A 15,309-nucleotide genomic window follows, 5' to 3' on the forward strand; every position below is an offset into this window, starting at 1 on the left:
GCAAACGTCTACCAACAGACCTGCGCTCACAGAAGGCAGGTCACCAGCCTGCCTTCACAGAGGAAGCATCAACACGTAACACCAACACATTAGGAAAAAAAAAAAAGTTTAATTATAATAGAGATTAAAATCCTATTTATAGGAAGCAAGAAGGTTCACAGTATCCACAAAACAATGAAGCAGTGGAGCAGGATGTCCCAGGAATGTACAGATGTTGCAGGACATCCTGTACAGACAGAGGTTAAAGCTGGAGCTGAGAGAAGACTGGAGGCAGTAAAAGCAGACAGGTGAGGCTGAAGGAGGGGAGATGGGTGGAGGGCTGAGTGAACAGTGGGAAAGATCTCTGACTGACGGGTAGAAATATCAGAACTGTGGCTGAAGCAGGATGAGAGGGAGACCAAGAAGAGTCTCATGAAAAGAATGAAGGTTACTTTGCCACCACTGCTGCCCTGCTCCTGCTTGACACCAATGGCTGAATGGGCTGCTTAGTGGGATGGGGGCAATGTGATTAGAAGGGATGTAGCATGGGAGCAGAGACTGAGGCTGGGCATCCCTTAAGGAGTGCTGTAGTTATAGTAACTCTGTAAAACCTGGTTCCGGTTACTGGGGAACAAAACCCAGAGGCAGCACACGTGCTGCAGCCACCATGGGTAAAAAACCTCCTGCACCCGTGTGGCACCCCCCCGGATGATGGCGAGTGCAGCTTCAGGAGCAGGAGAAGCAGTTAGATGCACTTTGCCCCTGGAAGGAAACAGTCAGAGGATCACTCAAACCCAGTCAATCCTTGGTGTGGTTTTAACTGTGCAGACTGAGTATCACAGGGTTCTGCATGCTCATGTTTCATGCCGAGGTGGACATGCACAACCTCTGTGATGTACCCAAGCAGAAGCACTCTTCCCATTAATTTTCTTGCACATCCAAACAGATACACACACCATCTTACACACAGTTGTGCATTTTTTGCATGCTTTCAAGACGGAACACGTTCCTGCAGACACACTCCCTCCCAGACTCCTACATCCTCCTGCAAATACACACCTGGTATTCTCTAATGCTGTATCAGTATCAATCAGGCCCAGGATGCACAGTGTGACAGAGACATTTCTCTTCTGCATGTTGAGTTCATGGCGCAGCGAGCTGAAGAATCCATCCAGTGCAAACTTGGTGGCAGAATAAGAAGTGGTGAAGGGAGTGGGTATTTTCCCTGGAAAGGAGAAGGTGAGAATGGAAAAAATGAGAAAAGTGGCTGTAAGGAGGATGGTGCTATGGAGAGGGAATCTGGGCAAAGAGAGAGGCTTTATCATCCTGCATCAACCCATGTTCTGTTCAGGTGAGTGTCCCTCTATTTCTAGTCACATGCAGGCACTTAGAAAGTTACACCGCTTTGTGAGAGCACATTCCAGCACAAGAGCCACCACACATGTGGATAAGGGGAGAAAAACTTCTTTTAACTTCCACAGTAACAAGGTCACATGCTGTGCTAAAAAGCCCAGTGTGATGGTCTACCTGCAGCCTTCCCCTCCCCCATCACATGCAAACACATGGACTGGGTCACATGCTGCTGCATCTGGCCATGACATTTCCCTCACACCATGGCACCTTATGTCACAAGGCAGGAATGAGCCGTAGTCTGAACTTGTGTATGGTGATGCAGCTCCCTTGAGCGCACACTGAAGACTTTCTCCTGCCTTTACATCCTGTACAATAGGTGCAGCTACTCAGCAGGTTTCTATTCAGGCTGGCCAAAGCCAGAAGGCCTTAGAGTGGCAGGATGGTCTTAATGCTGTGTCAGAAATGCAGGAGAGATGGGCCTGGCTGTGAGGGACAGGAGCCAAACAAGCAGATCTGGGCACACGGCAAGTGAAGAGCGAAGTTCCAAGGGAATGCAAAATGGTGCAACACAGGTCTTCCAGAAAACAAGAAGGCCAGCCAGCCACCATCCTGCTTGCTACTATAAAATGCACAGCTTGAAAATGTGTTGAGGGGTTGAAGGACACAGAGAAACATGATGTGCTGGGAACCATTGTTTCCACAAGGCCAGCACTTATACCAGTTAAAGACACTAACCTGTGAGGGAAGAAACAACCACCAGAGAGCCTTTATTCTTCTCCAGGGTGGGAAGAGCTGCTGTTGCGAGCGCCACATAACTGAAGAAATTCACCTGGAATGATAAAAGTAGACATGGAAGAAGCAAGAGGGTTTGGAGGGAAGGTCAGCATGAGCCAGAAAGCCAATACAGTGGTCAGAAACGGAAAGGAGCATGGCTTGGATTTGCTTTTTCAAACATCAAGCGAAAAGAATAATCTCTGTGAAGACGGGGACAAACATTGCATCCGTGAGTCTTTCAGATTCCAGAAAAAGCAATGGAGAAGAGTCAGAGCAAAGGTTATTCCTGGGCTTTAACACACAGCTTTCTTGACAAGAGACAACTAGCTGTCCCTGATTTCTCTATATGTCATTCTTTACTCTGCAATTCCTATCCAGCAACAAGAACACCAGCAGTGTCTCAACTTGCTTCCCTTTTAAGTTTCTCCTGACTGAGCTCAAACTACAATGAAGCATAACATTCAGCATCTCTTCTGAGCTTGACTGCTCTCTGACTTGTAAGAAATTTCTTACCTGTGATCCCAAGTTCCCTACTCTCCAGCAAGCAGGCTCCTTCCAACATGAAATAGAACTAATATGACCCACCTGACCTAAGAAGACTGAATCAAGAAAACAGCTCTTCATCTCCCTGGTCCCAAAACCTGGTACCAAGGTGATTCTATAGGAAAACGCTGAATCTGTGAGCAGAGACTCAAATAGCAAACACCATTTCAAACAATCTTACTGTGTTCTGCAATGACTTGTGCACTTGCTGTAGATTAGTAGGAAGTGCTTGCTCCTCACCTATTGGCCTTCCTGAACGGGACATACATTGCACAACTGCCCGTAACTACCCATCAATCCCTAACAGTCCTGGGCTAATGGGAGATAAGAAGGACAGAAGGAAGGAGAGAAGTTAAGTTCTTCCCAGACATTCCTCTGCACACATATACAACAACTGAGCAAAACACCTGTCTAGTAACAAAGCCTCCAAAGCATTTGACTTGAAACACGAATTAAATAAAAGGTTTGTTCTCAACCATTGCCATAGAGTTGAATTTGCCTTTGAGCTTCCCAAAGCTGTCCCAGGAGAAGCCAGACTCACCCAATTCCAGGTGAGCTCTTCCTGCTGGGAAACCTCACCTGCATGAGCCAGCGGGTGTATTCCACATCTCCAGCCCACATTTGGAAACGGGTCATGCCAATGTGGTTCAACACCAGGTAATCCAGTCCCCCTGTGGACAGGAGAAAAGAGCAGTCAAACAAAGGGGCCATCCCATAACCAGTAACCAAGGAACTCAGAAATACTAGCGGGAGGGCTGAACCAACCAGCCGCTCCCTCAGAAGGCTTTCCCATGAAGTACTTTACCATGGAGATACACGAAATATGTCCATCTGGGAACAGCTTTGCCTGCTTCTCTAGGGTAGAATTGGAAGGAAAGCTGTTCTTCTTTGACAGCAGTTCTCTGAAATGATGCTTCAGGGTAATGCAGACTTGGAACTTAGTTCTGGTGGTACACTCTATTTTCAAAGTTTTAAATATACAAATTTGTAACAGAAAAATTACGATTGGTAATTGGGAATGTATCAGCAGAAACAGCAGAAGGTTTAAAAGAAAGGTAGGAATTGATGGCTGCTGGACTGGCACATCATCCAGATCACAGCACACCTACACACAGTTTCTTAAGACACCCACATCAGGAAAACCAAGAGCATAATGAAGTAATTAAGACACTCAAATAATGGACAAAAGGATAGTGAGTATAGTAGAAAATCCTGCCTAATGACAGTCTGACCCAAATGAGACAAGATGGAGAGGCAAAAGATCATAACCACTCAACTCCTACAGGGCACAAAAGACCATCAAAAAGCAGCACATGGTCACCAACCAAGAACCCAGAAGACATGATGAGGACTCAACAGTGGACATCCCTTGTCCTTTGTATCACCACTAGTAAGCTTGGCCAAGGTACTTTGTCATACACATCGTGTTGCTTGTGAGTACTAAAGACTGAGTGAATGCGAATGCATGAGAGTGGGAGCAGTGTGAATCAGTTGTGGTTAAAATAAGACCACCTTCCCCTTCTATACAGTCTTGGACTGAGCTTCGCTACAGGGGCAGGTCACTGCTTTCAGACCTCCCAGTTTCTGTCTCTCTCAGCACAAGGCACTATGTTCAGGGTTGTGTGTGTGCAGCTGGTACCCGCTCACATATGGCAAATGTGTGTACACAGGGTACCCTGTGACAGGTGAGGTACCGCAGCTCTTGCTATGCGGTGTGGTTTTAGTGAAGTACCGTGAGCAAGCACTTTCTGCATACTTTTCTCCTCTAGCAAAAGACATGCCCTCCCCATGAAAGGTAGCTAAAAAGATGGCCACATCCAGACTGGTATTTACAAACCCCACACCCTCCTGTCCTAAACATTCCCCTCAGTGAGGAACATGGGGAAACTGAAGCAGGAAGCTCCTATGGGAATGAGAACTGTCTATATTCCTGAAAGCCAAAGAGATGCCCGAGATGCTTACCCAGCTTTTGAACAGCAAACTGAACCACCTTTTCAGGCTCTGAAGGGGAAGACATATCTGCAGGGATATAAAATATTTTCTTTGCTCCAAGTGTCAGGCATTTCTCCACCACCTTGAAAAAGAACACACAGCCAAAGATTAAACAATACGTAGCGGGCAGAAAAGAACAGAAATAAGGGCACTGTAAGGCACTTTTTTCCCCCATACTACAGTCAGAGAGAGTAAATTCTGGACAGAGACACACTTTAATTTTAAGTCTACTGCTATTCAGCCCATGGAGAGCTCATTTTGCATCCAGATTTTGTTTAACCAGACAGTTAAATAGAGGTAACTCTTAGCAGCATGCAGATTCAATCTACCTTAGAAAAGGATCAAGACTGACCCGAAAAAGACAGTCTTCTTCAGGAGAAGTCTTCTGGAATAAGGGTTATACTCTACATTAAGTTCTTCTTTTTGTTCCAAAATACCTAGTAAGGCTCTAGCAGTATTCATCCTTCATAGTTCCTTGGCTATGCTGAGTATATGAAGGTGCCCAGTAACGATATGCAGTTTAGCTATTTGCTGAAATAATGCCTTCCAGGCATTAGGAACTATTCTTATGCTCACTGTCCCCAACTCTCCTTTTGTGCCATTTCATAGTGAAGAGCTTTCCTTGCAAGTCACCTCTCCCCACAGTTTAAGAAATACCTTCTCTAAATATTGTCCCATTTTATAAACTACAGATAAAGGAGTCTCATCTATTTGAGCTGGTCAGAAATTATTTGACCTACAAAAAGGTTTGAGTCTTTAACAAAACAGCTACAAATAGAACTCTTTGGACTCTGAAAAGCTGCACAATATCACACAGGAATTGTAGTTCATAGAATCATAGAATATCTCAGGTTGGAAGGAACCCATAAGGACCATTGAGTCCAACTCCCTGCTCCTTGCAGGACTACCTAAAACTAAACCATATGACTAAGAGCATTGTCCAGATGCTCCTTGAACTCTGACAGGCTTGGTGCCATGACCACTTCTCCCTGGGGAGCCTGGTCCAGTGCCTGACCACCCTCTCAGTGAAGAACATTTTCCTAATGTCCAACCTGAACTTCCCCTGACGCAGCTTCATTCCATTTTCTCGTGTAAATGTTCAGGCAGTAAAAAGTTCAGGTGGTGTATATGCATCTTCCTGTACAGGCCAAGCTCCCTTCTGGGTTACACCTCCCCAGTATGCAGTGTTACTGCCTTCTGGTAAGAAAAAATGGGCATATTGCAGCAGGCACTGGTGTATGGCAACACAAAGTAAGCCATCCAGGAGATCAGTTAGAGAAGAACGGCACAGGACAATGCCAGCAAATCAGATTCAAAACATTTCACTGGCATGTTCCATCTTTCTACATAAGTGGAAAGAATTTTGAAAGTAACTAAGCTGTTTTTGCTCAACAACAGTTCTGAAGGAAAATTTATCATGCTGACAACTAATTTGTTGTTTGTTGCTGGTTTTTTGGTAAAAGTCCAAATCTCTTAAGTCTTTCCTCATACAAGGAAGTTCTTACCTTCTGCAGCACAGCTTCCCTCCTAGCAGTCAAAACAATTTCAGCACCAAATCTGGCATAACGATATGCCATCTGCTCTCCAATCCCAGCACTGGCTCCAGTCAGGAGAACGCGGGCACCAGACAAGCTCTCTTATTTACAGGAAAGAGAATACAAGATATAGAAGTAAGTGAAGGAAGCAGCAGAGGAGCTGCCCTTAACTTAGGCAGAGCTCTAAAGTAGAAAGGTGTATGTAAGTGCTCAAAAGTCTTGATGCTTCTCCAAAACTAGAAGAGGCAGGACTGACCTGAAGAAGCCATGAGATTAACAATACCTTCCAATTCTTGCTAGACTGAAAATAATCGAAAATTACCTAACCTTTAAAGAATGAGCTATTTTTCCCTTCTGACAGGTGCCTACAACAAAAAGGTTAGTCATCAGCAACCTCATGTCAAGTAGCCAGCCATATTGATCTGTTTTGGCCTGGGTCACAGGAAAGCTTGGCTAGCCCAACAAGGTCCAGCACACGGCAGTCAGCTCAGCCTAGCTGCACTAACATGCAACAGCCAGTTCCCTCCTCCATCCTGACAAGCCCCGGTTCATACTTCGGTCATGGAGCAGGAGGCTCAGTCTGACCCACTTCACTCAGACAGCAGCTGGCATGCTAGAATCCAAACAGCCAAGCCTTGCTTCACCATTCCCATCCCTCCTCCCCAGCTCAGCATTCTTTCATGGAGTTGGATAATGGATAAAAGCATGCAGCCGGCATGGCTCAGTTGCCATGGAACAACCCCCAGGCCCAACTGCCCAAGAGGTGTGTTGTTTTATTACTGTGTGTTTGTTGTGGACATTATGCCTAGGCTATCACTGCCAGGGAATAATGATATGATTATGCAAGCTAGCTGCGTCACATGCCCTTTGTCTGGGTTCCTAGACCAATATCTTTCAAGGATGAAGTTGTTTTTCACATTATAAAAAGCTGTACAACATAAACCAGGCTCTGGGCCTCCTGCCTTCTGCATATCATTTATTCTTTGCCATCAGTTTGGAGACATGTCAGCCCTCTTGCGCTGGGCACTGCACAGCTATAGAGATGGTTCTTGATCCCAAGGAGTTTGCAGTCAAAAAAAAAAAAAAAAAAAAGGCAGCGACAAAGTACATGTCATGTTTTCCCCACATAGACAGCAGGATCCCTTGTAAATACTGTTAGACCATTTTGTCTTCCTCTTTGTTTCAAGCTTCTCTTTATTTCTGGGAATGAAGCATTGCTTTGGGGCCACCAACTCTGGTAAGACTATGGGCTGGTAAGACTATGAGACCACCAGTCAGCGTTTGGAAATTCAACCTCTTCTTACGTGACTTATATTCCAGTTTGGAATGACCCCCTGGTGAGCCTACCTGGGTTAAAAGGGTCTTTCCAGAAGAAAGCTAGAAGCCCAGCTACAATCCCTGTAGCACAAAGCACTTTTCCAACTGGCTTCATATCCTTCCAAGTTGTGAAGAACAAAGTGAAGTCTTGAAGCTGGGCACTCCAGCGAAAATACTGTAATCTCCTTCCTCTGATGCTGGAAGCCAACCTGCAAGAAGCATGTAAAGTCCTTTTCTGTCCTGCATATAAGAGAGGTGCTGTGTAGAACTGAGGCTCCACCGGAGAAGTCTCTCCACTGGGAGCTAAAGAAGTCACCTTTGTCAAGAATGAAAGATAAGGACATGGGAAATCAACACTTTGATAAGAAGCCGCAAAGAAGTTGCTGTTGGTCAGCAAAGAAGTCCCTGTTGAAGGGAGGGAACACCTGCGAATGGTTTGCATTTGCCCATGAAAGGTTACGACTTGGCTGTGCCAAGCAGTGTAACTCCCTATTCAGAGGAAGCAGCCTTGGCAGGATGAAAAACGTAAAGCTGCAGGCCTGAAGACAATGAAACCTGCTCTCATACAAGAGGAAGGGATCCAAAGAGGGCAGAAAACAGGTCTGGAGGAAGCTCAAGAAATCATCTCGTCTATCTTCCTGCCTTGCTCAACTACTGTTTTCTCAGCCTTTTATTTGCTCCAGGACAGACGATCTGGTATTCAGTCTGTCTTAAATGAACTGGACTGGGGGAATTATTTTTAAAATGTCTGTCCCTAATGGAACACTCCACAGAAACTTGTGGAGTCAGCACCCATTCCTCATTTAAACCGTGACTTGAAAGTCTAATTTTACAGGAAAAGCCTTCTGCGTTTTGTATTGCTGCATTCTATTTCAGAATCTCACAGATATATTTGATGTAAAAATACATCAAATCTGAAAAGCAAAATTAAGCAAGTGATTATCTCTTTTCCAAAATAATGTATTATCTGCATCTGTCGACAAAAATTTAAAACAGATATGAAATCGTGCTGACAAATCACGTTTAGATGTGCTTTGCCATGCTTTGGAAATTATACATGCCTGCCATATGTAAAATGGTGTACAAGGAAGGGAAAAAGGAGAGGTATTTACTTCTGTACTTCTCCTTCTTTAGAACTTGTCCTGCAAAAGGACAATTCAAAACTTAAGTCAGTATCGAAACTTACTGATACTAACAGCCATGTAAGGGCCATAAAAAGGACATAAAGCCCTTGGGAAACAAGGCACTTTTTGGATAAACAACGCATGCCTTGCTAACGACTGTGCCCTTGAAGAGGAACTACAAGACTGATAAAAGGAGAACATCCCGCCCTAGAAGGCGCCGAAGACTGGGGGAGTGCCGAAGAAACATGAAGTTAGGAAAAAACCTGCGGTAACTAGGGAAAGGTAAAGGCGGCAGAGGGAGATCGCGACCACCGACTCAATACAAGACTGAAAAGACTTGCCCCCCACGCCTGCAAGGAGCATGCGTGCTCGTTTACATAGAACTCACCAGTGATAAACGGAGTAGTAATTACTAACCAATAAACATAAATTTGGGTGGGTTTTTACTAGTCATGTAACAAGATAAATAGACGGTAGTTGTTTAGTATAGCGTGCTAGCGTGCCATAGCATGTGTGGAATAACCACCTAGCACCCATCTCTGCACAGACATGCAATAAAATACCTCTGCCCTGTGTGTCTGTTGGTGTCTCGCACACCGGGTAAACAACCCAACACCTGGGGGATAACAATAGCATTCGCTTACCAGGCTGAGCATCATTAGCCAGTGCTATTTCTCTATATTTTCTGAGTTCTTCTGTCTTCGCAAATTCTTTAGTAGCCAGAAGCAGCTAGATACAGTGAATTTAGGAGGAATTAAAAAAAGAAATTTTGCAGTAGTTCCAGAAGCTGTCTTCTGCAAAATTCACTTTGTCAACTTCCACAGTTCTGCAAACATATTTAAAACTAGCTTTTTGGGCCAGCATATCAGGATATGGCTAATACTTAGTGAGATAATGAAATTAACAGTCTTACCCAGGGTACCGAGATGATCGTGGACAGAAGTATTTGCAGGACTGGGGCCTGGAGAAGGTAAAAGAGAAAAATGGGAACAAGTATGAACTTCAGTAACTGGAAGGTTCTGTGATAATATAGTAGTGTTGCCATGAAAAGCCAAAATCAGGACTCAATAGTTGTGATGACTATTAAGCAGGTATTCTTTATTGCAGCGCTGAGCAGCACTGGGGATCGCTCCGCCATAAGTGGTCCGCCAGGTTAGCACAACACATCAGTTCATATATGGAAAAATCATACATATTAATCAGATTTCCTGAAAAGGGCAGTTTTATGGTGATGAGTTCCCGGAATTCATTTACATAGTCCAAGCATGCGCAGTAAAATTAGGGTTAGGGTCTTTTCACCCTCCCAGTGGTCTTCCATAGTCTTCCTCACGTTGTCCGTTAGTTGAACTTTGGGCTTCCTTTGTCCATATATAGTCATTGAATTAGCTCATCAGTCCTTCGGCATCGGAATGTTACAAGGGGGTTGATTTAAGCTAGTTCTTTGGTGCTTATCTTTGGCACAATCGTCCTGAGTTCCTGTTATCAGTGATTTAATTAGGAAGCCTAACGAGCTCGCTCAAGGCCTGTTTAGTCCTATCAGGTAAGAAGTCACAGGAAATGTCCCACCATCAACTCTGCTCAGCAGGTAACCAAAACTATCTTTGCAGGGGAGGAGAACAAAAGAGAACAAGGATGCGAGTGAAACTAAAAAAATGCAAGTCTGTGTATCACAGTAAGATCTTAGTCAGGGATTGTCAGGGATTTAACCCCTTCAGTAGATACTCTGGAAGTTGAGAGGTTAGCAGGTAGATTTGGAACTCAAGAGGTTTAAGTTAAATAGCATAATGTGATTTGACAACACAACACATATTTTCTATTTCTATTAACTGTACCTGTTTCTACTCCCCTGTTACAAACAGGGGATCCAGGTCAGCTGAATATCAGCAGTTCAGACCATCTAATATTTGGTTAAAGGTGGATAAAGCAACAAATATGTTCTGTTTTGAACCTGCCTGGATTTTCTTAGGATTAAGAAAAAAGTGAGAAACAGATGCTCGCACTGAGAGTTGTGATGGTTTCCGAACATGACAGGCACCCACAGCAAGAGCTGGCCTTCTTTTGGCCAAATTTTGTGTAAGCATGTACAAAGACTAAAAGGTTAGGAGCTCTATTAATTTAAAAAAAAAAGAAAAAAGAGAGAGAGAGAAATAAAAGAAAGAGACAAAGACAATACATGTGATTCTAAGAAAAAGATCTTTCACTGGCAATTCCCACATCTCTCTGAACTCAGAGTCAGCCTCTGCACAACACGAGTTCTCCCTCGTCTACAGGAGAAAAAAACTCATGTCTAATCTTACAGAACGTTTAATTCATTAAAGAATGACTATGCTCATAGCTGACAACATTAACCACCAGAAGCCTTACTTCAGGGAAACCGGCACTCCTTACTGCACGACACAGAAACGAAGCAGCAGAGCTGACAGGACGGAGCCCTGTCAGGAGCGAGGGGGATGAAGCCCTGGCCCGGCTTCCGTCGAGATGCGAAGAGCAGCAAGGTACCGACAGCACCAAGGCAGCGACACGCTGCTGACGGGGCTGACGGGGCCGTCGCGGCAGGCAGCGGCAGGCCCCAGCACCGCTCTCCTCGCGCGGGGCTCGCCGCCGAGAGACGCGGAGGCGCTGAGCGCGGGCTGCCGCCGGCCCGGCCCCTCCCCCTGCTAGCCCGGACCCCCGCGACCCGCGACCCCCTCCGCGCGGACCGGCCGACCTGTGCGGGCGTCTGGCCCCGCCGCGTGACCTCCCAGGCGCCGGCCCGGCTGCCATGGCAACCGTGGAGGCGGGCGCGCCTTCCCGCGCTCGCCGCGAGGCGCCAAACGGAGGCGGCCACGTGACCGGCTCCCGAAGGTCCCCGCGCGCGTGGCCCAGCGCGCCGCCCATGCCGCAGTGATGGCTGCCCGGCTCTTCCCCGCCGTCAAGTGAGTCCCTGCGCCCGCGCTCCCCTGCCCGGAGAGCCCGGCCCGAGAGCTCGCCCGCCCCCCGCACGCACTGCCCGGCCCGCGGCCCCTTGCCGCCGCGGCTGTCCGCGCCGGCCCTGCAGCGCTGCGCCCTTGACCTCGTCTGCCCCCGTTGCCGGGCCTGGCCCCCACCCGGCAGCCGCTTTGTCTCTCCCGGTGCCTGGCAGGAGCCTGGCAGTTTTCTCGCGGCGAGCACGAATGCGTAAAATAAACGGGGGGAATGCCGCCAGGGGTGCTCGTTTGCTGGGAGAGCACTTTCAGATCCGGACATAGGGCCCACCCGAAGGGCGAAGGTGTGGAAGGGTGCTTTTGGGAGCGAGCAGCACATCTTTAACAGAGAAATCCCTTTTCCCCAAAATACTTGTGAATACGTGGATTTAAATATTGATTCTCTCTTGCCTCTCTCAACGGCCTTATTTATCATATATTCTACTACTGCAGTACTGGTGTCTGGCAAGTTTTTGGTTGTTTTTTTTTTCCCTAGGTGTGCAATAGCTTTGTGATGTTTTTAAAGGGGAAAGTGCAGAAAAAATTGCAGGAGAGACTGCGCCATGCAGTCTACCAGGAAACTTTAAAAGCCTAGGCAGTGCAGGAGCAGGCATGGCCAGGTGTTAACTGGACTGTAATGAGCTTAACAAGATGTTGATGTCTGTCAGATTAATCAGATTACTTATTAACAAGACAGCAAGAACCACATCGTTAACATGGATGTCTTACCCACTGCAAAATCCTTTCGTTCCTTTTATCAAAGGTATATGCCAGTGATTCTCAGACTTTAAAAAGTGCACGTACTCTGAGGTGTTTGACACTTTCTCATTTTGTCTTGAAAATTGTCACTGATAAAATGTGAATGGGTGTAGTTTCAAGGGGCTGACAGGGAATAGTTGGCCTAGGAAGAAAAGGAAGGTAGCTAGATATTTTTCTGCTGCTTTTCGTCTGTGATAAGACATTACAGTAGAGTAGTTGTGACCCTCAGATTTCTTTATTGATGCCCTCCCTTTGACGGTGACAACCTACTGAGAGAGATGCATTGATAGTCATAACGTGAACTGAACTGTTGCTGCTTTTGATTCTTTCAGGTTTGTCATCAAAGGAAGCCTGGCTGGAGCTGCTGTATATGTGGCATATGATCAGGGGCTGCTGGGCAGTGGCACACAAGGTGCTGAAGCCCTCAAAAAAGCTCAAGCAGCACTGCCTCCAGCTATCCAAGAGTGGACAAGTTACATAGGCTGGGAGGTAAGGACTATGCAGATGAACAGAGTCAGCAAAACAAACGCATTCTCTGAATGAGGAGGAGGAAACATTGGGGTGATATTCTGGTTCCAGTGATGCTGGCAGGAGTTTTGCTGTTGAAACTGGATTTCACATTGAGAATATTTTGAAGAGGATTGAAATGGAAGGAGGATAAAATTTTAAATTTAGGGGAGAGGCATTGCTCACAGATGTTATTTCAAAGGAGAAGGGGTAACTAGCCTATGCAGGGTCAAGGAGGGGATTGCAAGCATGCTCTGGGAGATATTTCACTATGTAGTGGTATTCCTAAGCTGCCTTTGAAGGATCCTATGTGCTTTTAAAAAATTAATGAAAAGATTCTCCTCCCAATTTCTCAAGCTGGTAACAGTTCATCAAGTTGAATTTAAATTGCCTGAAGAGGCCCTTCTCTTTGAGTAATTCTTAGTTTTTAAAATCCTCAGAACAGGAGAAGCCTTTGCTGAAAGTTTGAAAAGCATTTTTCATATTAGGGACTATTCTAAACTAATAGATAACTGTAAGGAGACAGCCATGGAGATGATTTTTCAGGAGCACCCAAATGATAAGTACTGCCTTCTGCCCCTACTTTATACCGGGGGAAAGAGCAAAGTCCAGACTTTAAGCCTTGTGTCTGATCCCTTTGGAGACTTAGGGAGAGTAGGCACCTAAAAGTCTTTGAGATCTGAGGTCAAGAGGCTTCTCCAAGGTGATGTGAATCCTGTTATAAGCGAAACCCCTCAAGTGCTGATATTTTGTCTCTCTCTTTCTCTTTCTAGCTCCCATCCACTCCAAAATTTGACTTTTCCCCCTCTGATTCCTGGAATAAAGGTAAAAATAACTTCTCACCAAACTGTGAAAGGAGCAAGGGGCCGAGTGATGTATTTTATACCAGTCTTGTTTCAATACTGTCCTCCTAAATTGAATGATGGAGAAGGAGGTGATAGATGTTACAGTCTGGTGGAAGGAGCATTGGGACTGGGACTAAGGAAGCGTATTCTGCTCCAGGTTTTACCACTAGAACACTGAGTGACTTTGGACTTAATTTCTTGTTATTCCAACTGTGAAATAAGGAGGAGGATGTGCGCCCATAAACCTGTCTGCCTTTTCTAACCAGAGGAGCTGGTGTTTCTTTTACCTACAAAGCTTGCTGCCCAGCTTTGTGCCCCAAGACAGGCATTCCTACGCTATCCTAGAATCTAAGATTGAATGTTTCAGTGAAGTGTTTGGGGAGGCCTGTGACCCCCACAATAAACAGATAGAGTTTATGCACCAGTGAGTTCATCAGCACTGGTAGTGATCAGGGAAACTAGAGCAAAAAAATAGATGATAACTTACTCTTAAGAAAGGTGAACTTTTGGTTAAAGATTGAAGAGTTTATAAACTCTTCAGATGCTACTATGTCTGAACTCAGCCTCTGACTTTTCAGAAGGGATAAGTATTCCCATTATTATTAGAATTTTAGAGATCTTGTTTGAAGGTCAAAACATGTTATAAAGACCTAGTAAGTTAATTTATAGTTTTTATGGTGCAGCAAAAAGTCTTCATGTAACTGTGGGGAAACATGGTCCACAAATATTGTGACATGTCCAACATCACTCACGGAGTCTGTGGCAAGGCCAGAAATAAAATGAAACTTAGCTCAGTTCTTTGTTTCAGTCTTGTAATTGTCTATCCCTTATACTGGTCCTGAAGTTGGAATTTCTCTGTGTCACAAATGCTACTGAGACAATAAAGCTGTACTTGAACCAAGGATCATTCAGGCCTCAGTGTGTTTGAAAGCTTCTGAGATAGAGCTAGATTTTTCTCTCCATGCTTAAACAGATCTACAATGCTAGAATAACATTAGGAAATTTGGCTTGAATGATGCTCTTCTTGGGATAATTCTTCTCTGCTTTCCTTGCAGGAGTGCAGACAGTCATGTCTGCCTTGTCTGTAGCTCCCACCAGGGCCTGTGAATACACTGTGGAAGGCTGGAAGTATGTGAAGGATCTTGTCAAATGAACGTGTTCTCCAGGGTTCATGGTTCTCTCCATCCTATGTTGTCTTTGGGATGATGCGTAGTCCATCCCTCTAGAGGCAGCTCAGCCATGCAAGGGCTACAATAAAAGACTTCGGAACTTCCATTTGTATTTGGGTTGGTTTTAGCATACAGACTGCAATAATTGCTTTCTGTCTTACCAGTGATCAGATGCTTCAGCAGAGATCATGGATCAGTTGTAATGAAGTGATGGCCATATGCTGAGGTATAGCCCCTGTTCTAAAGCCACCAACCTTGCTAACTAAACAGATTATTCTGAAGCTGAATTAATCTTGAAGGTGAATGCCACCTAATTCAAAGCAAGCCAACAAGAGTTTAAAAAAATATTAAAAAATCCAAGGTAACAGTAAAAGATGTTGTTCGAAGACAAAGCACTTGTCTTCAAGCTAGCTGAGGAAGGAGTGCCTGTCAGACAAAGAGCACATTATTGATGTGAAAGCTGCTTCCAG

General features: G+C 45.3%; 2 protein-coding genes across 7 annotated transcripts; one reads left to right on the plus strand and one right to left on the minus strand.

The window, feature by feature from the left end:
• Nucleotides 1-147: 147 nt before the first annotated feature.
• Nucleotides 148-11,485, minus strand: HSD11B1L (hydroxysteroid 11-beta dehydrogenase 1 like). 6 transcript variants are annotated; one of them, XM_072845659.1, is made up of 10 exons: nt 11,325-11,462; nt 9,531-9,578; nt 7,524-7,702; nt 6,147-6,277; nt 4,612-4,723; nt 3,455-3,562; nt 3,229-3,320; nt 2,068-2,161; nt 1,039-1,204; nt 148-741 (listed from the first exon to the last, which is right to left on the minus strand). In XM_072845659.1, exons 1-10 carry the CDS (start codon nt 11,378-11,380, stop codon nt 555-557), a joined length of 1,173 nt encoding a protein of 390 aa, XP_072701760.1. In that variant the 5' UTR covers nt 11,381-11,462; the 3' UTR covers nt 148-554. The 6 variants fall into 6 exon arrangements, with proteins under 6 accessions (XP_072701760.1, XP_072701762.1, XP_072701765.1 ...); XM_072845664.1 differs by lacking the exon at nt 11,325-11,462 and adding exons at nt 9,262-9,346; nt 10,982-11,301 and having other exon boundaries at nt 623-1,204; XM_072845661.1 differs by lacking the exon at nt 3,455-3,562 and having other exon boundaries at nt 11,325-11,485.
• Nucleotides 11,406-14,943, plus strand: MICOS13 (mitochondrial contact site and cristae organizing system subunit 13). Its single transcript, XM_072845665.1, has 4 exons — nt 11,406-11,532; nt 12,651-12,807; nt 13,599-13,650; nt 14,726-14,943. Exons 1-4 carry the CDS (start codon nt 11,504-11,506, stop codon nt 14,821-14,823), a joined length of 336 nt encoding a protein of 111 aa, XP_072701766.1. The 5' UTR covers nt 11,406-11,503; the 3' UTR covers nt 14,824-14,943.
• Nucleotides 14,944-15,309: the final 366 nt, after the last annotated feature.

The sequence above is a fragment of the Ciconia boyciana genome, chromosome 24 (assembly GCF_034638445.1).
Source record: "Ciconia boyciana chromosome 24, ASM3463844v1, whole genome shotgun sequence".
NCBI lineage: Eukaryota > Metazoa > Chordata > Aves > Ciconiiformes > Ciconiidae > Ciconia > Ciconia boyciana.